Genomic DNA, 23,852 nt, shown 5'->3' with positions numbered 1-23,852 from the left:
TTTGCCTCCCCCTCCCCCTTTTTTCCAGACATCAGGTTTTCATTATAGAATTGTTCATTGAAACCCCCAACACTTTCTGTTAAATTTATGTAGTAAGTTAGTGTAAAAATAAGTACTGAAAGAAGTTTGAGTCGGAATTTACCCCCCTTTCGAATAGAACAATTGTTTTCTTTTTTCTCTTGTTCAGTTCTTTTCAGGTACTAGTAAATTGATTGTTTCTTCTCTGACACCCCCCCCCCCTTTTCGTCACTGCTATGTCAGCGGTTTTCGTGAATAAGAGACTTAACACGACTATAATCAACTTGCATTTATTAATGTAGGATTAAATATGCATAAGTTTACCCTTTCTGATAAAATTTGTGCATTTTAAATTATTTAATCTGAAATTATATTTTCCGTTTTCCGTTCCGTTTTCCGTTCCGCGTTTTAGCAACACCCCAGCAAATGGCCCTCGACGAGGCCAAGGTGAAAAGAGAAAAAAGCTGAACTTTCTGTTGATTTGGAACTTCTCACTCAGCAAAAAGAGACAACCGCGCTTGAAGCTGAGGCAAATGCTCTCGACCAAGAATCACAACTTTCAAGGATTTCGCTTCTAAATACAGGAACTCTTGATCCCGTCACAAGAACAAAAGCCTATGTGGATGAAGACAATCGTGTGAGAGTACCATATATTCAGGATACATGTGAATCAAAGGCAAAGAATGAAAATGACACCCACAGTGCACAACCGTTAGTTGAACCTAACAGGAAGTTGAATCCAGAAGCTTCTTCCTTCATACCAAACCACTCCGTCGCTGGTGATTTCACACGATACCTCCTCAAGAAGGATTTAATGCTCTCTCGACTCTCAGCCTTTGATGATCGACCGGAGAGCTACATGACATGGAAAGCTTCATTCAAGACCGTGATGAGTGAACTGGATGTTTCCCCTACTGAAGAGCTTGATTTCCTGTTGAAGTGGAGTGGACCAGAGTCTAAGAGGCACGTTTTGAGCATAAAGTCCGCAAACATAAGCAACCCACCACGGGGTCTACAGAGAGCTTGGGAGAGACTAGAAGAACAATACGGATGTGCGGAAATGATAGAGTCATCATTAAAAAGAAGAGTAGAAACATTTCCAAAGTTAACACCTAGGGATTCAAAGAAACTGTATGAACTGTCAGACTTAGTGTCAGAAATTGAGTCCATTAAGTGTGATGAACGAATGAAAGCTGTACTTGGTCATTATGACTCCTCGACTGGTGTGACACCCATTGTAAACAAATTACCGCACAACCTCTAAGAAAAATGGACATCATCAGCTATCAGATATATGCAGGAGCATCACACTGTGTATCCACCGTTCTCCCATTTTGCGGAATTCCTACGACAACAAAGCAGGATCAGAAATAATCCAAGTTTTCTGTATGAAACATCATTTGTCAAGAAGGACACAAACATGTCAAACTATTATCATAAAAACTCTGTTGTGGTAAAGAAAACTAACACACATCATGATGCTCAGAGCACAGCGCCAAGTACCGAAGACATTTCCATGTTTCAAAAGTGCCCGATACATAATACGGACCATCCTTTGAATAAGTGCAGAGCCTTCAGGTTAAAGAGCATTCAGGAGAGGATGAAATTCTTAAGGGATAAGAAAATATGTTTTCGATGTTGTGCCTCGACCACTCATGTCAAGAAAGACTGTAAGGAGATAGTGTCGTGGAAAGAATGTAAGAGTGAAAGTCACCCTACAGCCTTACATGTCGACGCACCAACAGTGACTCTACGTACAGCCGCATTATCTCACAGCGGGGAGGTGATTGACGTTACTTCAAAGTGCACGCAGATATATGGAAGATTTCCTGGAAAATCTTGTGCTAAAATACTGTTAGCTCATGTACATCTACAGGAGAGTCCTGAAAAACGAATACACGCATACGTCATGTTAGATGACCAGAGTAACCGTACTTTGGCTAGCACGCAACTCTTTGATTCGCTTGGAATTGAGGGACAGGATGTGGAATACATACTTACCTCATGAGCAGGAAAGGAACGAGCTGCCGGGAGGAGAGCCCATGGTGTAGTGGTGGAATCTTTGGACCACAGCGTCCGTCTCCAACTTCCTGCTGTTACTGAATGCAGTCATCTTCCTAACAATCGCGAGGAAATTCCCACACAGGAGGTAGCTCAGAACTACGCTCATCTACTTGATATCGCTCAGTACATTCCACCCCTGGATGATGGCGCCCAAATTATGCTATTAATCGAAAGAGATGTCATTCAAGCTCACCATGTTCTGGACCAGCGTATTGGACCAGCTAACGCCCCTTACGCACAGAAACTTCCATTAGGATGGGCCATCATAGGTGAAACCTGTTCAGGTAGCTCTCACTTGCCAGAAGAGTTCAAGTCACAAAAACGAACATTCTTGATAGTGGACGTGGTACCATACTTGAACCTTGTCACAGTAAATTGTCAGTGTGTGAAAAGCCAGACGTGTGTGACTCCAGTTATGAACCGGACATGGACAAGTTATTCGAGAGATCAGAGAATGACGAAAAACCTGGCTTATCTGTGAATGACAGAACATTCTTAGAGACTGTGAGTTCCCAGTTTCAAAGGGACAAAGAGGGCTTTTGGACCTCACCACTTAGAGAAGAATCCCTTTAAGAAGGAGCAATTCTTAGCATTCATGGAGAAGATGTTTCAGAGAGGCCATGCTGAAAGAGCACCCCCCCGGGTAGAAGGAGAGGAGTGCTGGTTTTTACCAATTTTTGGTGTATACCACCCTAGGAAGAAAGATCAAGTACCGTGGTATTTGATTCAGCTGTGAAGCATAATGGTGTTTCATTGAATGACGTTCTATGTTCGGGTTCAGACTTAACAAATAGTCTATTAGGAGTTTTACTTCGCTTCAGACAAGAACCAGTAGCGATTGTTGCGGACATAGAGCAAATGTTTTACTGCTTTAAGGTCAATGAGGAACACCGCAACTACCTTAGATTTTTATGGCATGAAGGAAACGAATTCCACAAACCGCTTGTTGAATTTCGCATGTGTGTTCATGTTTTTGGTAACACCGCCTCTCCAGCAATAGCGACATATGGCCTCAGATTTGCAGTGAATCAGAGTCATCTTGGTGCAGATGTTAGTAACTTTGTGTGCAAAGACTTTTATGTCGACGATGGACTTAAATCATTACCTACCATTGAACAAGCCATAAACCTACTTCAAAGAACACAGAAAGCACTGAAAGTTGAGGGAAACTTGAGACTTCACAAGATAGCCTCAAACCGAGAAGAAGTCATGCAAGCGTTTCCACCTGAGGACCTGTCGAAGGATTTAAAGGACCTGGAGTTTGGTAATGAAATACTGCCAGTCCAGTGTACTCTTGGTGTTTCTTGGAATCTGGAATCAGATGCCTTCTTGTTCCACATCTCAACCGAAGAGCAACAATTCACAAGAAGAGGGGTGCTTTCCACGATCAACTCCATTTTTGATCCTTTAGGATTCTTGGCTCAAGTCATCATTGATGGTAAACTACTTATGCGCCAATTAGTGGGATGTACAAGTGACTGGGATGAACCCTTACCTTTGAAGTACTCAGCGACATGGGAATTATGGGTCAACTCTTTGAAAGACTTACATTGTTTGAGTATTCCTCGCACTTACCTTTCAATGTCATGGACGACTGCATGCAACAAATCAGTACACGTCTTTTCAGATGCCTCGGAACAAGCAGTGGCTGCTGTGGGATACCTTGTAAATCAGAGTCAAGAAGGAAGAACAGAAATCGGCTTCATCCTTGGCAAGTCAAAGGTCGCACCGAAGCATGGTCATACCATACCCAGGTTAGAGCTTTGTGGTGCAGTACTTGCAGTTGAGATAGCAGAATCCATTGCTACTCATCTAGATCTTCACATCAAAAACTTCACTTTCTATACCGACAGCAAGGTGGTGCTGGGATACATTCAAAATGATACGAGAAGATTTTACACATACGTGGCCAATCGAGTTGCCAGGATTCGAGCTTCCACCCTACCTCAACAGTGGCGCTATGTGTGTACAAGTCAGAACCCAGCAGATCAGGCAACCCGGTCCGTAGCCGCTTGTAAAATGCACAACAATCCTTGGCTAGTAGGACCAGCATTTCTCCTAAACGAGCATGTTTCTACAGAGGAAACGCATGAATTACAGAACCCAGATGAGGACAAGGAAGTGAGAAGGGAGATCATGGCTTTAAAAACCAGTGTGGAGGATCAACCTCATCACCAGCTAGGAACTCATCGTTTCAGTAGATTCTCAAGTTGGAGAAGACTAGTAGAGACTATTGCTCATCTGCAACACATAGCCCAGTCAGTTAAAGGTTCAGACTGTTCAGGGTGGCACATATGTACCAAGTGGAAAACAGTGGATGCCTTCGAAGCAGCGCAGAAGCATCTGCTTGTTGAAGTTCAACAGGAAGCATACGAGATTGAAATTCAGTGTCTCCAAGCAGGGAATTGTCTCCCGAAATCCAGTTCAATAACCAAATTAGCGCCCTTTATTGGTACCGATGGCCTCATGCGTGTTGGCGGCAGACTGAAACACTCTAGTTTGACAGAAGCAGAAAAACATCCTATCCTTATTCCTAGACGTCACCATATTGCCATACTTATCATCCGTTACTATCATGAGCAGACGAAACACCAAGGTGGTCACATCACAGAAGGTTCCGTTCGTTCAGCGGGGTTCTGGATTACAGGAGCTAAGTCATTAGTGTCCTCTATACTGTACAAATGCGTCAAGTGTCGAAAACTTCGAGGAAGTATTGGTAGTCAAAAGATGGCTGACCTTCCTTCAGACAGACTGGAACCCGGACCGCCATTTACCAATGTGGGAGTGGATTGTTTTGGCCCATGGCAAGTTGTGACAAGAAAGACAAGAGGAGGGCAAGCATGCAGCAAAAGATGGGTAGTGATGTTCACGTGTCTGACTATTCGTGCTGTCCACATAGAGATACTGGAGGAGCTGAGTTCTTCAGCATTTATTAACGCCCTGAGAAGATTTATGGCAATCAGGGGACCAGTCAAACTTTTCCGATCTGACCGAGGAACGAACTTTGTGGGGTCAACTGACAACCTTGGCATCAACGCTATCAACGTAGAGGACAGCAGTGTGAAGCAATTTTTGTACTCCCAAGGATGTACATGGCTATTCAACCCACCCCATGCGTCTCACATGGATGGAGTCTGGGAGAGGGTCATTGGGGTTTCAAGAAGGATCCTAGATTCTCTTCTAACAGATGTTCCTGGGACAGGCCTCACGCATGAACTTCTCTCAACCTTTATGGCCGAAGTGTCCGCCATAATGAATGCAAGACCACTGGTACCTCTCACCATAGATGCAGAAAACCCTGTACCGTTGTCGCCATCACTGCTACTTACGCAGAAACCACAACAAATTACCTCTGTCACAGAATCATATGATGGTAAAGACCTTTTCCGAAAGGAGTGGAAACGAGTTCAAGCCCTGGCTGACACGTTTTGGCAACGCTGGAAAGCTGAGTATTTACAGACTCTTCAACAGAGGAAAAAATGGCTGGAACCTAAGAGAAACCTGTGTGAAGGTGATGTTATTTTAGTCAGAAACAAGCAGACATCAAGGAATGATTGGCCATTAGGGATCATTCAAAAGACTTTCCCATCCTCGGACGGTTTATTTCGCAAGTGTGAGGTGCGAGTAGTACGTGAAGAACAAGCAACCTTGTACACTCGACCTACAGCTGAACTTGTATTGCTTCTACCATGTTAGAATGTATCATGTCTTATTAGTGTAAATATGTTAATGTAGTGATGACGTTGTCATCAAGCGGGGAGTGTTCTGTCAAGTGTTAAGAGTTATCTCTCTTTACTTATTGATTTTTCATGTTGGAACTCTTTTGTGTTTTTTGGTAAAATTGTTGCATATAAGCCCGCCATTTGTTAACGTGGTTGGACGCCGCTCAGTTTACTTCGACAAATTCTCCATAATTTTGGCCTATCACAGAGTACGTATTTATTTGTAAACACTTAATTATTGTGTAAAATGATTATCTCTATATGTTTACACCTTTTTTAGAGGCTGAAAGCAGTTTTATTTGTAATTATTGAAGCTTTCATACTGGAAACTTGTCGTCTTTTGATAATGTAAACATAGCCTTGTTTTAATTTGTACATCTTTCTATGAATTATTTGCTTAGCGATAGATTGATTATGTTACAAGTTATCGGAATATATTTTGATAGTTTTGACCTAATATTTGTGGTTTAATACTTCTAAATGTCATGCTGCAAAATGTTATTTCTATGGAAGCCATTTAGTGTCATAAGTCCTTTTTACATTGCTGCTATTATCCATAGTAATTTCTTTCAACTATATGAAATACCAGTTTAATATGAATGTAAGTTTATTTTGTATGAAATTCAAGTGTTTCATTGCATCTTTGTTTATATTTCAGTCTTTTACCACAATCACACATTACACATTGATGCAACAGTTACCAGAGTTGTTGATGTCAATAAACGTTGGGTTAACTATCTGTCCAGAGACCAGGGCGTCATAGAGAGACAGAACATAGTGAGATAAATACAATTATTTATCGGCCAAGAAAAAATATTATTAACTGAAGGCTTCGTTTCATGTAATAAGTTGTTTTATTATACCAAAAGAAGCACAAGTTTTTATTTTAAAAAGTAAGATAGCCAATAACCTTTAAATTTAGCACGGCATTCAAACTCGCTTTTAGTTTAAAAGACCGAGGTTTTCAACCGTACGGTTTTCCTCAGGTAAGTTTGGTGTGGGGTGGAGCTTAATCGAAGCGGCTGAGAAGCCCCGAGGGAACTACACTGGCTTTTGTATACTGCCTATATACAGATGTTACCTGAGTGTATTACCTGTATGCGTTTTCCTACTTGACTTTGTAAACCAAGGCCGTTTTTCTCATGTTTAGCTCATGAACTGAAATGCAAAATAAAGCATTTTGTGCTGCAGATAGAATCCTTCTCAATTTCTTTCGTTTAAAATTATTGATATTTTATTTGCTAGTATTTATATAGAAGCATTTTTATGTAGTGTAGAATTTAATAATGTGACATTTTTTTTCTATACAGTCTGTTTCTAAATGTAGTGTTATAACGAAGATACATTTAGCTCCAAAATCAGTCATTGTTATCTGGCGACAAAAAGGGAAGTAATTCAAATTACACGTTGTCTACGCAGAACGAAAGAAGAAAGTGAATCAAAAAACAGTCTCGCGGTAAAAAATAATGAAACTTAGAAACGTTGTTTTGAGAATAAAATGTTGAAGTAGAAATATTATTGTCTAAATAAATATCTTTTTAAGTTAAACCCTACTTGATTTTTCCATAACGCATGGTCTGTAAAAATGGCCAGGGCTTCGGGCCGGGGTTGATTCCCCGACAGCTATGAAACGGGAATGGAATCATCTGCATCGTTTTATTTTTCTTTCGGGATTCATTATAATTTTAAACATTAAATACAAAGCAAGATGTTATTTTATGAGTAATTTCTCTTCTAAAGCTTATTTTCATACCTTAACTTCGTCACCATGTCTCAAAGAAAAGCGACACGTACAGGTTAATTGTCTTTTTTTAAAAATAGACATTCATTTAACTCATGAACAATGTTACAATGTTGTCATACTTGTATTAAAATATGATGTTATGTAATTCCATGATACCAACTTCAAACGCAGGTCGGTTTATTTTGTTAATTAATGGAGGAATAATTATACGTTAACTCATATTTTGACACGGAAATTAAAATTATCCATTGTAATCGTAATATGAAATTCTCTCTTTTAAAATTAAATATTATATTTAATATTTATATTTTATTTATTATATATATTATATAGCCATGATTTTTTTTGGTCATTTATTTAATTGTTTGATAGATGGATTATATTTATGGCATATTTTTATGAATAAAAACAGAAAATAACGATGTGATTGCTTCTTTATCACGTTGGCATTGTGCGGTAGGCATCAAAAGCCTGAAAGTTAATTCGATCGTCGATACAATCTCCAGACAAGGTACACAAGATCTACACAACAGCAGTAAACTAAATGTCAATCAAATCAAAGTATCCAATCCCAGACTTATTTTCAGATGATTGACAGTGGTTCTAAGACCAGGTTAACTGGAAGGAGGTGCATATTTCCTCCCCCTTTAAGGTTAAATTACTAATTATACTCTGAAAAAACAATCAGCAATTTTGTGATATGATCTAGGCATCAACTACATGTACACTCTCGGAGTTTATGACGACATAATGCATTGACGAGGAAAATTTAACAATTTAAGATAATAATAAGTTACCAAGGGCTTAAAAAATGTTTAATCAACAAAATTATGCAATTTAAAAAATTTTCATGGTTCAAAAGTAATGACAAAGGTTAAAGTCTGCAGACAGACATTCAGACAGAAGACAAAAACAATATAAACCACCGATCTTTTGATCCGATAAAAAATACATTTGATTCTGAATGACTAAAACTCCGATTGTTCGAGGTTTCTTTCTCTGGGAAAAAATTCGGTCATTTTTCCCCACTATATAACTGAGCAAATATGCTCCCAATTTCCCAAAATTCTATTACTTAAAGAGATACCTGGTTCTTGTTATACATTGTATTTTACTCTCTCTATCTCTCTCTCTCCCTATTCTCTCTCTCTCTTTTGAAGTTTGCATCATGTGTACACGTCAGATATGGTAAATTTAATGCAGCCTGGAGTTACCTGCAATGGTACAGAGATGTTCATAGGGTATGGAGGAGGGACATTAGATTGAAAACGAGAATGTACATCATGCTCGATAATACTTTATAGCTGAGGGAAAAGTGTTTGAAACATTTGTGTCTATATTTTGGATTCAATAAATACACTACGTGTATCTGATCGTGTAAAACAGTTAAGACTAAATCATGTTTTTAACATTAATCATAGCCTAGCACCGAATTATCTAAATGAGAATTTAAATAGGAATAATAATGCTACTAGGGGAGCGTCCAATTTTAATTATCATGTACCCAGGGTTGGAGCATACAATGATTCAAATTTTTATTATCAAGCCATTTTAAACTGGAATTCTCTTCCATTGGAGGTAAAAACTATAGCCAATAGGGCTAGTTTTAAATCTGCTGTCAAGTTGCATCTTACACAAGAAGCTCGAAGGATGGAAGAAAGTATTTATATATAATATTTTTACAAGGGAATGAAATTTTTTAAAATAATTTGTATTAACCTGAAACTGTGATTATGTATATATATGTCAAATTATTTTATTCAGGCTAGGAAAATTATGTAATCCTCATTTTATTTTTTATTTTTTGTCTATGCTGTCTTAGTCAATTAAATTATAATCAACTTGTACCATCTTAGGACCCCATTGGAAATTAGCATGTTTTATATATTGCTTTCATGGGATATCCTAGGCAAAGATTGATTAAAAATATGTTTATTTGTGTATTATGTGATAAGATCTGGTTTTGAAATCTGTATAATCCTGTGATAATGATAAATGTGATAATACCTGGAGTGATATTGTTTTAATGTGATAGCTACATGTATGTGCTAGAACTTTTAAGCGATCCCTAATTAATTTTTGAATGTAATTTGTGTTATGATTTGTAATGAATTTGACTCTTTGCCTGAATAAACATAATAATAATAATAATCTAACCTGATTTTATTAATTAGTTTAGAGTAAATAAAAAGATAATACAGTCATGTATCCCAACAACTACGTTTGCCATACACAGACAATTCATTTTCTTTCCAAGAAACAATTAAAATTTATCTAATTATCAATAAAGTATAACGTTTTTTTATAAGACGATTTCGTTCATTTTATTTTCAGGCTCGTTTTATTTAATTCATTTTCACTTTGTTAATGATATCAAGGGTTCTGCAATCTTTGAAAAGTTTGGTATGAATCGACGGTAATAACTGCTGATAAAACTGCGTTTTTCTTTCACAGTACTCGGTGAAGGTAAAGTACGAAGTGCAGCTACTTTATTTGGATCAGATCTTATTCCTTCTTTATCAATTATGAATCCTAAATACTGAGTTTTCTCTTGAACAAAACTGCACTTTTTGGCTTTTAATTTTAACCCGGTTCTTTACGTCGTTCAAATACAAATTGAATATGTTTTTCATGGTCTTGAATGGTTTCTGAAAAGATCAAAATATAGTCTATGATTCTAGCACTGTGCTCATGAGTTCTGAAAATATTTGTGGAACATTGCAAAGGCCAAAAGGCATTACATTAAACTCAAATAAACCTCTATGACACACAAAAGCTGATTTCTCTTTATCTGCTTTATCCATAAGTACTTGTCAATAACCCGACTTCAAATCCAATGATGTAAAATATTTTGTTTTTCCTAAGTGATCTCATAAATCGTCAATCAAGGGCAAGGGCCACGAATTTGTTTTTGTGATCTTATTTAGTTGTCTAAAGTCTACACAAAAACATTTTGTTCAATCTTTCTTATCTACCACCACGATAGGAAAACACCAAGGTGATTTTGAACGCCGCACTATGTTTGCGCTTAACATTTCCTCAATTGCTTTATCTACGATCACTCGTTTATTCAACGGAGTTCGATACGGTTTCATTTTAATTGGTAAATGGTCACCTGCATCTATTTTCATTTTAATCGTATTAGTATGCCCTAGGTCTGCATCTGTTTTAGCTAATATATCTTGATTTTGCATGCAAAGTTTTTCAATCATTCCTCTGTGCTCTGGGGAAACATTGTGTTCCGCTTTCAAGTCATTTATTTCTTTGTCTTTTTCTTTATTTTAATCAGGAACCGAGATGTTAATCACCTGATCATCTATAACATTTATTCGAGCGATAATGCACCCTCTCCTGAGTTTGTAAGTTTTATTGGTATTGTTCACAACTAAAACTGGTATTTTACGCGATGATTTTGTTTTTGCAATTATATTCCCTATCATAAGACCTGGTTCGTCACTAATGAAACCTTTATCAAATGCATTTACTTCAACAACTTTGTTTTGAAAATTTGCGTGATCTTTATGTTTTGCAAAACAAGCTTGTCGCTGATTACGGTCTCAAAATTGATGCAATGTGAACATCTTCAATCATTGGAACATAGTTTTTACAAATACGTAATCTGCCAAGATCAAAATAAAGTTTGACACCATTTTGGACTAACCAGTCTCTACCCAAAATAAAAGACCTGTTTATATTTTGAACAACATAAAATTGATGAGGCCTCCTACAACAAAATCAATTTGAGTACAACCTTCAATTTTCAAATCAGCACCATTGACAGATTTCAAATTCACTTTTGGTTTTGAAAGTTTAAAAGGATTAGAAAAGGACCAATAAGCATTTGAACTAACCAATGAAACAGCGGCGCCTGTATCTATTAGAGGTATAAATCTTCTTTTCCCAGTTTTTATAATACATGAATTCGGAATTTCTATTGAATTAACAGTCATAGTGGGGAGATTTTTAACATTATCAGAAATTTTCGTTTTCTTTAAATAGCTCCCCCCAAAGGTCCCATTTTGGGCGGAGCTTCCTAGTTAAACTCTTCCAAATTTTCTTCTTCAGCCTCTGCTCGTAGGGCATTAATGACTTCATTTTTTCTCTTTTTATTCGGACATTCAGGACTATAGTGTCCTCTTTTGTGACAGGCCCAACATACAATTTCACTACGAGGTCGTTTTGTCTCAACTGCTGAAACTTTTTTTGGGATGAATGTCTTCCTGACAAACTGACTTGGTCTTTGTCCCTCGTTATGTCTGTTTCGCCTCTTTTATCTATAATGGTCAACCTCCATTGGTTCTTCCGTGAAGGTTGCCGGGGCCAAAATAGTTTCTCCCAGTTCTTAACTGAAACCTTTGTTGTAAATCAAATTCGGCTCGGGCAAAATTAATTGCATCCTGCATAGTAGCAGGATTATCTCGCATGACCTTTATTTTTAATCTGTCTGAATACAGACCATCGACAAAGAATCCAACAAGTTGGTTTTCTCTGACTTGCATATCTTGAGCACCTTGATATATGCTTCCTCTGCTATGGAGAGCAACTTTCAGCAAAGATCTGTACATTTTCAAATCTCATGGAGAATTCTGCTTTCAGGGTATCCCATTCTACCCTCTGATTGGTTTTGAAATACCTTTGAATAAAATCACTGACCGCCCCTGTACTAGTTTTGAAAGCTATCATTTTTACATTTTCAGCAGGAACACCCTCTAGAAAAGCATGTTTTTCAATCGCTTTAATTGATCTCTTAAATAATTTTGGGTCCCCATCAAAAGGTGTAATTTGATTAGCACCCAAATTTTGATTTAAAGTGTCCATCTTCATTGAAAGACCCTTTACAACAGTTATAAATTCTTGCACAGACATTTTTACAAGAGATTATGGCAGAGAAAATAAATACTTATAGATCAAAGAAGAAGTTGCAGTTTTCAAATTCCAGTGGTCACCCGTTCGAAACCAAAACCAAATCCTGGTCACGGCACCAAATGAACGTTTATAACACAATGCTTTTTATTTGTTTATATATATATATATATATATATATATATATATATATATATATATATATATATATATATATATATATATATATATATATGTCACTGTTGCACAATATAGACATCATGCATATACAGTAAAAACAATGTTATCAGCACAGTTACAGTTCTTATATCAGAGTTAGTACTTGGTGTATCCACTGGAAGCCAAACTAGTACAAGGGGGTACATGTGAAACGTTTGTCTTAAGTTCTTGTTCTGTCCCTCGCCTATCCAGTCTTAGAATATATATCTTCATATTTCCAATCGTCAGATCCTGGTATTAGTTATTGGAAAGTTTCTAAGTCATTAATGAAATTGTTCCGTTCAATTTAGTTGTAGATTTTAATCAAGCGTCCTATTAAAACACTGATTGTGGTCAGTTAATATTATTAAGTCATTTCCAATTCAATTATTTATTAAATAGCAATCATGGATACTGACCACGTAAATGCTAAGATATTGATATTTGATTTAATTGTGATAAATCATCAACACTGACCAATAATATTTCATATTAATATTTACAACAATATTGACTATATTAACACATAATTAGTAAATAGAAATAATGAGCGTAAGAACCTAAATGGCTCTCAATGACATATAAGGATTATTATGCTTTATACACTTATGTCCTTACTAATCAAATATACGAAACACAACATATATTAAAAAGGTAATACATAGTTTATTTATATGTACGGTATGATCCAATTGTGTTACATTTTGCACAATGATTAGATTTTAAACTGTGAATTAGTCTTATGTTGAAAAAAAGGAAATGTTTACAAACATATGACAGAAATAATAACATTTCAATCATTTACATAAAAAATAATAAATCCTCTCTTTTACTGTTTAATTACATATAGCCTAGCATGTAAATAATAAAAGTGATTGAAACAGAGAATTTCTAACACTGTTCCTTATGAGGGAAAAATGATTATCTCATATCCAGGCAAAAAAATCAAAATATTTCTCAAACATATTTTGAAAAGTAAATACATGTAAAAATGTATCTTATTAGAAATAAGTATTTGTGTCAAATATTTGCTGAAATTATGCTATCAATCAAAAGTACATGTGCATCACAGCCTGTTCTAAAACAAATATAGACTGCAAGGCCTAAAATGACAAAGACTTCACTTTCATGTTCAGTCTTCCAAATTCAGCAAGACATGTATAGTCAATAAACTAAAAATTAAATGTATATATATGACTGTATATTTTAAAATAAGTAACAAAAGGGAGCCTGAAAAAAAAGAGGCTATATAGGACTATAAAAGAATAGGTAATACTGAGAGGGAAAAATAGGAAGTATGTTTTCTGCCCAAAGGAAAATTTGTGTGTAAATGTCTCGACTCTCTGGACTTCCTGAACATCTTATAAGCACCTTGTTCTTCTAGCTATACATTTATTTTATTACTCTTTCTGGTAAAACCTTTTTCTACAATGGTATCAACTAAAAATGACAAAAACAGCTTTATTTAAAGTCAGTATGGTAGTTAAAAAGTTACACAAGCTCCAATGAGCTTTTGACTGATATGCTTAACATATACATAACATTAAAAAAAATGAAAACATGCAGCACTATATAAATATAGAATTACTTGCAACAATGCAGCACACAGTCTAATTTAAAGGACACCATCAGTTAAAGATACATATAAAAACACACATGTACAGACACATAAACAATTCAGCACAGAGAAAAAGAAGGCAACAGGTATACATATATGTCACACCATTACATACATGCAAGCAGTACATCGACAGAAACATGAAAAGAACTTAACAAAAAAAAAAAAGGAAAAGCAAGGAAAAATTGACACACATGCACAGACACACAAACAAAAGGACACATCTTACCTAGTGGAGCAGGCTGTACTCTCACAGTCCTTGCCGCTCCAAGAGGCAATCATAGATTTAAACTGTAAAAAATTGGTTTGACATTTAAAATGTTCAGGTAAGGAGTTCCATAAAATTGGTGCTGCATATCTAAAAGACATTTTGCCATATGATGTAGTTCTCACTTTTGGTATTTCTAAAATATTTGAATATCTAAAACTGTATGTCATTTTCTTAAAACTCACTAAGTCTGACAGAAGGATATGGAAATAACGAACAGTATTCAATCTCAACATCTAGGAGAAAGGTCATGTAAAATCTTAAAACATTCCAGAGCCATGCTACGCATCCTTCCAATCTCTAATGATGGTAATTTCGCCTTATGTAGTAATGACTCATAACTACTCTCCAAATCTTCATAAATAAAACGTAAAGCTCTTTCTTGAATTTTTTTTTCAATTTTCCTGGTATTTTATTATTCTAAGCTATTGGGCATTTTCTCTCTAAAGGTAAAAAATTCAAGATTGGCTAATCTTTACACAATAACAAAAATGACATTAACTTCGTTATCACAAAATATACTATATCAATATTATGGAAGCATATAAAAGAGATTAACTTGTGTAACATTCATTATCTAGGAACATCTTTAAGTGTCATGTTTGCCTTTGGAGACGTTCCCGTGCTCTGGTACTGGTGGCGCCACCTTGCTGTATGATGGTGTGTCCCTCTGGCGCTACTGATATTGTTGTATGTAAATGTCCATCATGTTTATTTACAAAATCTCCTGCTGGGGTCGGGTTAGAAGAAATCCTCTTCACAGATTTTTTACCTTCCGACTTGAATGTTTTGGTAAATACTCCCTTCTGGATGAAGAGTCTTGCATTGCCCATCGCCTGTCTGGTGGTTCCCGGTGCACGAAGGTCACTCAGGTGGGCGGCGTATCCCTCACTCAGGCCCTGTATATAAATAAAGCTTATCAAATTGTTCTGCATAAAAAAGTATGATAATAAATACTGGTACATGAGATTGACATAAAGGGTTTAACTAAATGTATTATCACTTCTTTTACAACACTCCAAATATCAGACTATCTTGATCAGAAATTATATTTAGATTTGATTTCCTTACCTGAGCATGGGCCATGTGTTTTTTGGAGGACTTTCCTACTATATATATCTGTTGGGGAGTGAGGCCTAGCTCCTTGTACACATAGATATCCTTGTTTGAGCCATAACCTGCCTTAAACAGCAACTGAGCCTACAAAAAAGGGTTGTATTTAAGATGACAATTTATATACATGTACAAGCTACCAACTTGCAAGACTAAATGCATGTTTATCGTTAATTAGTACTCAATGAATATGTCCACTGGATTAAACTAGGTACACTGTAAAAGCCATATTTTCCGACAAAATAATAGGTCCTTATCCAACAAATCACCTTAATGCAGCTAGAAAAACTCTCTAACATAATCCTCTGCCATAATCCTGGCCGACCCCCTCCTGTACTTATGTACACTTACCTCGGATTGGAGGGATTTGAGGTAAGCTAGTTTCTGTTCCATAGGTTCCTTTGATAGACCATCATTGAATGCTACCATTCCATGGGGAAAGTTATGCATTGCAAGCCAGGAGACAACATTTTTATGTTGCATGTCTGGACGAGCTGTTACGTACAGGATCAGGTAGCCATGCTCCTGCCAGTGTCTGCAAATATAAGCCTTATATAGGGTTCCTTTCATAAAAATAACAGCCAGTGACTGCTAATAAACATAAAAGCTACATTAACTAAAAGACTTAAAAATTTTGTCATAAATGGAGAATAAAAAAATCTTTTTTTTTCAAATACTTTCATTTAGCTTCCTAAATCCTACAGAAAAACTTGCTTTTAGTTGCCTACTATTACAGATAGCAAATAGCAAGCACTACCTTTATCAAAATGTTCTAATTTAGCATTGGGACTGCTTTTATTGGGTCAATTTTCTTGTTAGGCAAAAAAAAATTAATTTCTTGGTTCTCAGGCCCTCCCTAATCTCTTCCAAGGGTGCCTCATTGACCCTTTTTATTGCTAAATCAATAAAATAAAGACAACAAATCACCTCCCTTATCATTTTTAAGGTTTTGTACAATGTAAAAAGCTGCCTCATCATGTTTTGGGGGCCAAAAAAAGTAAAAAAAAAAAAAAAACCTCACTCCCTCATCATATTTCTTGAAAAAAGGTCTGAGAACCAAGGAATTAACTTTGCATGGCCTTACCTGGCAGTGCTAATCATATCTTCTGTGTTCATGCAAGACTCCAAAATATAACAAGCTATTAATCATATCTCTACACTAACCTGACAACATCCACCACCCCTGGTCTAACTCTTGGATCCTTCTTTGAGATAATGATCTATTATGACAACATCCACTTCCTGGTCAAACTTTTGGATCCTTCCCTGAGATAATGATCTATAATCTTTACACTAACCTGACAACATCCACTCTCTGGTCAAACTTTTGGATTCTTCCCTGAGATAACGATCTATTATCTCTACACTAACCTGACAACATCCACCGCCCCTGGTCTGACTTTTGGATCCTTCCCTGAGATAATGATCTGTTATCTCTACACTAACCTGACAACATCCACCGCCCCTGGTCTGACTTTTGGATCCTTCCCTGAGATAATGATCTGTTATCTCTACACTAACCTGACAACATCCACAGCCCCTGGTCTAAGTCTTGGATTCTTCCCCGAGATTGACCTACTGGCCGTGAAGGAGCCATCAATACTGAATACAATTGTCTCTGTTTTAGGGGGAAGGACACACAGGTAAAAGTCGGCTGAACTGTGGTCACCCCTTAAAAAATCAATAAGACGTGTAATTGGGTGTATAAATTCTGCAAATTTACAATTTTTTCCTCATATGTTTGACAATGTGACAGCATGGGTGAGTGAAGCTGTCTATGTCTTAAAGGTACTTGGACACAGACAAAGTTATTATTTTCTCAATAATTTTACGGCTTGTATTCTTTAATAGAAAATCTAAAGTGCAAGGATGTGTCAATCAAACCCGCCAAAAAATTAAAGTTTTAATAACTTTTAAATGAAAAAGATTTTTTAATTAATTTTTGTGTGAAATGCTATTTGAATATATAATTCGTGATATTATACAGAAAAAATGAGAAAATATTAACTTCAAATCTGTGTCCAAGTACCTTTAATGGATACCATCAAAACACATTTATAGCAGCCAATCTTAGAATATTTGCTTATAATTTACGTCTGGGAAAACTATTTTGTGGGCAAATAATGTGTAATATAAAAGGAAGCAAATGTATATAGCTCAAGATTTTTCAATTGAATAATCCTGGTGGAGAGTTACCAACAGATATTGATCTCAAACAAATATATATTGATTCAACAGTAAATCAAATTAAAATTTAAAAAATGCCTTTTTTCATATTTCTACTATTGCAGTACCTGACCACTACTTTGACTGGATGCATCCCCTGTGGGAGACTTTTACTGGCTGGAATTGTAAACTGAAGTTTTCCATTGTTATCTGTTACATCAGTTCCCATGTACTGCCATTCTCCGTTGAGTTGATCCATCACATGAACATCAACCTGTCAGAAAGATTCATCTTTCTCAATCTATCTTATATCAATACAATAAAATCACATGTCTTCATACTCAGGCACCTTAGATTAATATTTTGATAGTAATATTCATTGAATAGAATGTCTGTCCCTGACTATGTTTCCAGTGGATATTGCAATTAAATTACTATTCAAAAATTAAACCTAAATCACATTAAGGTTGAATGATTTGAGGTATTTTTAATCATTATTTTAAAGATTTAGCTGATAGTTCACAACGATAGATGGATAGATTTAAGTCTTTTTGATGCCCGAGTCAAAATAAAAGTTATGTAAAGGTATTTCTCCAAATAATGAATCTTACTTTCTCGCCTGACAATGACGTGACATCCAATGGCCCGTACATGAATTCGAACCTTGCCGTGATAACTTGTGGTTTATCCTCCAGCACCATGACATCATTTCCTCTGTGATTTGGATGTAAATTCTGTAAATGTAAACACTGCTTGAGAAGAGCTGTTTATTACTTAAATTCTTCCATTTGGATATTTTGTTGGTGTCCTAGATTATAACATTATTTAAGGAATGACTCTAATTCTTGGCCAGATTATCGAGTATAATATGGTTTGGGTCAGTTTACGCTTTTTTATAATCCGAAATTTAATTTTAAAATAATTAAACAACTGGGGATGTAAAATTGTGTTGTTTTTATTAGTTCAAATTTACCGCGCAATAATACAACCGTAGTAACGGAAGTGATGGGAAGCAAGGGGAGGTAAAAACTGATACATAGATCTAGCAGCCATGATGCTTGTTTACATGAGGTAAGATCGAGCAACTGTTTGAAGTTAAAGGTACATTCATTAAATCTGGAATTTTTCATGAATCCGAAGGACTGGAAATGAGGGGATTGATGGATACAGATGATTCAGCTGGTTGTCAAGGGGGTGTGTCCCCATACCAAACCAGATTATACAAAATGTTATGCGTTCCTTTTTGGAAATCAACCAATGAGAGACAAGAATACAAACAGAATTAAATTATTAAGGTATAAGAAAACAACATTTATTTTAACAAGAGACTGAAATGAAACCTTTCTAACTGATTTTCATCTTTTTGCTTTATATCTTAAATAACATTCACTAATTTAACAATATATCTAAAACAAGGGTTTTTTTCCATCTACCTTGATTTCTTTTGTCCTTATAATCTACCTTGACCTTTATGCCCTTTCTATAACCTACCTTGACCTTTATGGCTGTTGTGCGTTTTAGCCATTTTTCACATGCAGAGTTCCCAATCAGACTTGACTGTGGATCTAAATAATCACCTTTGTTCTCACACAGTGATGAATCGTACCGCAGCACCTGATAAATTATCAGAATAAATAAACTTTTAGGATTTCTATTCCATTTACATGTAAGTGAATCTGGAGGGCAATAGATGCTGTGAGAATAATGTTAAATTTGCTATTTTATAGTATCCAATAGCTTACTTTATCATTCAAAGCTTTAAAATCTATTTTACTTTACAGGTATTAAACTTACCTGACGAAGGATAAAGGAAGTAACATCAGAAGATTCCCAGAAGCTGGCATGGAAGAAATGTGGAAGGGCAGAAATTGGAAATGTATGGCAGTCCTCAGGGCAATACAGGACATAGTCCACTCTTTTATTGCCCCACCACCAGCTTGTCACTATCAAATTATAAATCTAGGTCAATAAGCTGTAATACGGACTGTTCACTGTCAAATTATAAATCTAGGTCATTCAGCTGTAATACTGACAGTATACTGTTTAATTATAAATCAAGTCAATTAGTGGAAATACTGACTGGTCACTGTCAAATTATAAATCTTAGTCAGCAGGATATTCTACATGAAAGACTAATTTATATCAGACCAAAGGTCTTATGTAGAAGACATATTTGAGGACTGATGCCCCACTCAAAAATACAGGCACTAACAAATTATAGTATTAGGTAGTGCAGTGGTGTTTTTTTTTCACTGATTCATAGATGTATTTACAAGTTACCTACGCAATCATGTCCCAAAGAACCAACAAAATTTTGCTTACCCATAAATAGCGGCAGAACTGTAGCGTTATGGTTTTATATACTTGTCTTTGACCATAACGCTACAGATCCCGTTATGAAGAAAAAAGGTGCAATTTACGGCGAAATATTTTTTGCGTGCTTTTGGGGAGAATTTCTCCACTTTCTAGCATTGGTTAATCAACTACATTTCACTCCCTAATTCTAGACACATTCTGTAGCCAATATTTACATTTTATCCACCTCTCAACCATCTATAGTTATCGCTATAGGCAATAAACTCTCTTGAAGTGAATTTTTAGCTATCTAACATATAATTTTGTCAAGTGATCACTTGTAGAGACGACTGTAAAAGATAGGTAGATGGAAAAAAATATATAGATTAATTAAATAATGTGTCTAGAATTAGGGAGTGAAAGGTAGTTTATTGACCGATGCTGGAAAGTGGAGAAATTCTCCCAAAAATGCGCAAAAAATATCGCCCCATAAATTGCTACTTTTTTGCATTACGGGCTCTGTAGTGTTATGGTCAAAGACAAGTATATAAAACCATAACGCTACAGATCTGCAGCTAACCCATGAACATTGACACCTATTTAACAGGTTGGGAACATATCCCCTTTAGCGAGATCATCTAACTAAAGCGCGATTATCCCTCTTTAGCGAAAGAAAAAACATTACCATAAACGGGAATTTTGTTGTTTTCGTTATAAAATAATCAAAAATCTCGTGCGTAATGAAAATCCGGGAAAAAGCTGCATTGAAGTGTTAATTTACTACAAAAAACTGACAATATTGGCCAGAAATTTAAGACAATCACTGCTGCGTGTGAGAATAAGACGCTGAAATCCACGTGTAAATCGTGCCTTTTTAGCGAAGGTTTCAAGATTTACAGTCAAATATGTTTTTTTGAAGCATATAAAATATATATAGATATCCAAATTATATTCGTTAGGGTCTTAGCTTTCCATTCTTGTACATAAGTTAAAAATAATGTTCTTTAGAAACCCACGATATTTGCTTAAATGTTTGATCTTTGGTTGACGCAAAGAAGTACGGAAGCGCAATAGGGTTGTAACGTTTGTGGAAAAGTTATGATTAAAAAACAAGTATAACAAGCAAATTCAAAGAATTGTGGTCCCCCGCTGTCGGTGTCTTTGTTGGTGAGATGTTATTTTTTATGACATATTGTGTCTAATATGAACGTCCTATCATATACCATTTCATAGAAATTATCATTGAAGTTGATTTTTTCTGAAGGATAAAATCCCTTATCCTGACCGTTAAAAAGTTATGGCCAACGTTAACGTTTTTTAAAAGTAGGTAAACTCATAGGTCAAGATCAAAGGGTCAAAGTTGTTGATGAAAGGTTTTCTCATAAGGATTACATATGTGAAGTATGAAAGCCCTAGCCCTTACCGTTCAAAAGTTGTGGTCAAGGTTAAAGTTTTTACATAAGTACGTTAATCTTTAAGGTCAAGGTCAAAAGGTCAAAGTTGTTGATATCCAATGAAAAGACTTGCCACAAAGAATACATATATGAAACATAAAAGTCTTAATATCTACCGTTCAAAAGTTGTGACCAAAGTTAAAGTTTTTTTTAAAGTAGTTAAAACTCCAATGTCAAGGTCAAAGGGTCAAAGTTGCTGGTATCCAATGAAAGGTCTTCCCAAAAAGATTACATATGTGAAGTACGAAAGCCCTAGCCCTCACCGTTCAAAAGTTATGGTCAAGGTTAAAGTTTTTTCATAAGTATGTAAATCTCCAAGGTCAAAAGGTCAAGGTTGTTTGTATCCAATGAAATGTCTTGCCACAAGGAATACATATGTGAAATATAAAAGTCATAGTCTCTACTTTTAAAAGTTGTGACCAAGGTTAATGTTTTTAAAAAGTAGTTAAAACTCCAAGGTCAAGGTCAAAGGGTAAAAGTTCTTGGTATCCAGGTCTTCTCAGAGGATTACATATGTGAAGTACGAAAGCCTTAGTCTTAATCGTTCAAAACTTATGGTCAAGTTAACGTTTTTTCATAAGTACGTAAATCTCCAAGGTCAAGGTCAAAAGGTCAAGGTTGTTGATATCCAATGTAAGGTCTTGCCACAAACAATAAATTTGTGAAATATTAAAGTCCTAGTACCTTCCATTCAAAAGTTATGGCCAAAGTCAAAGTTTGAAATTTCTGTGTAAAAGTGGGTCAAACTCCAAGGTCAAGGTCAAAAGGTCAAATTTGGTGGTACCCAAAGAAAGGTCTTGTCACAAGGAACACACATGTGAAATATGTAAGTCATAGCTCTAATAATTCAAAAGTTATGGGCAAGGTTAAAGTTTTTGTGACGGACAGACTGACAGACTGACGGACATACGAATGAGATTTAATGTCCCCTCGCTTTCGCGAAAGCGGGGGAAAAAAGAGATGTGTATAGAATAATGGTAAACAATTAATTTAATGGAATATTGAAAACAAATTAATAAAAAAAAGGTTTATATTGAGTCTAACCGATATTGACTTAGTACAAATGTTGATGCATGGTAAACTTGTAAATTCAGGAAAGCGTCGGAAGCAAATTGGAAAAAAGAAGGGACTAATTCAAAGAGAAAAAATTCAACCTGAAAAAAAAAAAACTTGACAAAAAAGAGGAGAATTTGACCATTGTCCAAACATGAAAATCTATTTCGTGCGGGTAGAGGGGGGGGGGGGGGTAGCTTCGAACTTTTTTTCAGTTGCCACTTACCCATTTTTTCATTAATACAGAAACGTGCCTGTTGAAAGTGTAAACATGTTACCTTGAATTAAATTTAATAACTATACGAAATTAGAGAAACAGAAATGCGAAATTGCATTGTTGATATTGCTGCTACTTACGTGTTGTTAATTATAATTTAAAGAAGTATTCCCTAGGTATTCGTATTTTAATGGCATATAATCTTAATGTTTTTACTCGGTGGCAATGAACAGTTCTTCGTTTGAGGACACTTTAATTGCGTTGGAAACATATGTTGGGATCCTGCATAAGTTAAAATGTGTAAATTTTAATGGGGAATCAGATACTTTCCAAAACATAGGCTACATGAAAACACACAGACCAGGTGGCATTTTTATATTTAAAAAAAGGGGGGGGGCTTCTGAAAAACCTGCCCCCAAAAATCAAATAAATAAAAAAAAGCTAAAAGTGTTGATTGTTATTGTTAAATGCCGAGTCGGCAAAATTTCAGCCGTATTTTGGCGGCAGATGAATACTGGTAAAGACATTCTTTATTTTGAAAGAATATCTACGAACATTGCATGAAATACATCGAATTTTACATTTTATTATACGTTGTAATTGTTTTACTGAGTTAATAAGAGAGGCTATTACCACCTTTAATAGCTTCCTTATTAGAAAATCGAGTCTTAATTGATCACTGATAAGACGTTCAATTAAAATGGTAAAGATTTAAAAATGGTTATGTCGATAGCTTTTACCATGCCTGACAAGAGTCTTGGTATATGATACATTTAAAGAAATCTAGTCGCACAACCTATCTACCTGCCTACCTTTGTGTCTAGTACCCCCCCCCCCATCCGTCCATCTACATGTACCATCTCTAGCCGTCTAAAATATCACGTTTCCAATATAACTTGCAAAGTTCGAGACAGTGCAATAGTATAAGATAAAATAATTTTTAGGGTTGAATAATTTACGTAGGACGAGAATTTAAAACTAACACTGAACATATTATTTTCACGGGTAAAATATACAGAAAAATTAATATACATGTATCTGTTAGAAGATCCTGGAAAC

At 35.7% G+C, this 23,852-nt stretch overlaps 1 protein-coding gene across 3 annotated transcripts in view; it reads right to left on the bottom strand.

Moving 5' to 3' along the window:
• Window positions 1-14,914: 14,914 nt before the first annotated feature.
• The window catches only part of LOC134231219 (protein retinal degeneration B-like), a 94,867-nt gene continuing 85,929 nt past the window's right edge, over window positions 14,915-23,852 (bottom strand). For all 3 annotated transcript variants that reach the window (XM_062713153.1, XM_062713151.1, XM_062713150.1), the window contains 8 exons: window positions 19,569-19,717; window positions 19,266-19,388; window positions 18,386-18,508; window positions 17,903-18,048; window positions 17,130-17,279; window positions 15,960-16,143; window positions 15,567-15,695; window positions 14,915-15,394 (listed from right to left, as the gene is read on the bottom strand). In XM_062713153.1, the coding sequence (XP_062569137.1) occupies window positions 15,092-15,394; window positions 15,567-15,695; window positions 15,960-16,143; window positions 17,130-17,279; window positions 17,903-18,048; window positions 18,386-18,508; window positions 19,266-19,388; window positions 19,569-19,717 (1,307 nt within the window). In that variant the 3' untranslated portion in view covers window positions 14,915-15,091. The remainder of the gene's footprint in view (window positions 15,395-15,566; window positions 15,696-15,959; window positions 16,144-17,129; window positions 17,280-17,902; window positions 18,049-18,385; window positions 18,509-19,265; window positions 19,389-19,568; window positions 19,718-23,852) is intronic.

This window comes from Saccostrea cucullata, unplaced genomic scaffold, assembly GCF_032062105.1.
Source record: "Saccostrea cucullata isolate Sc308-1 unplaced genomic scaffold, CSIRO_AGI_Scuc_v1 ctg1243, whole genome shotgun sequence".
NCBI lineage: Eukaryota > Metazoa > Mollusca > Bivalvia > Ostreida > Ostreidae > Saccostrea > Saccostrea cuccullata.
The sequence above is the reverse complement of the archived record's forward strand: the minus strand, read 5'-3'. Positions and strand labels throughout refer to the sequence as shown.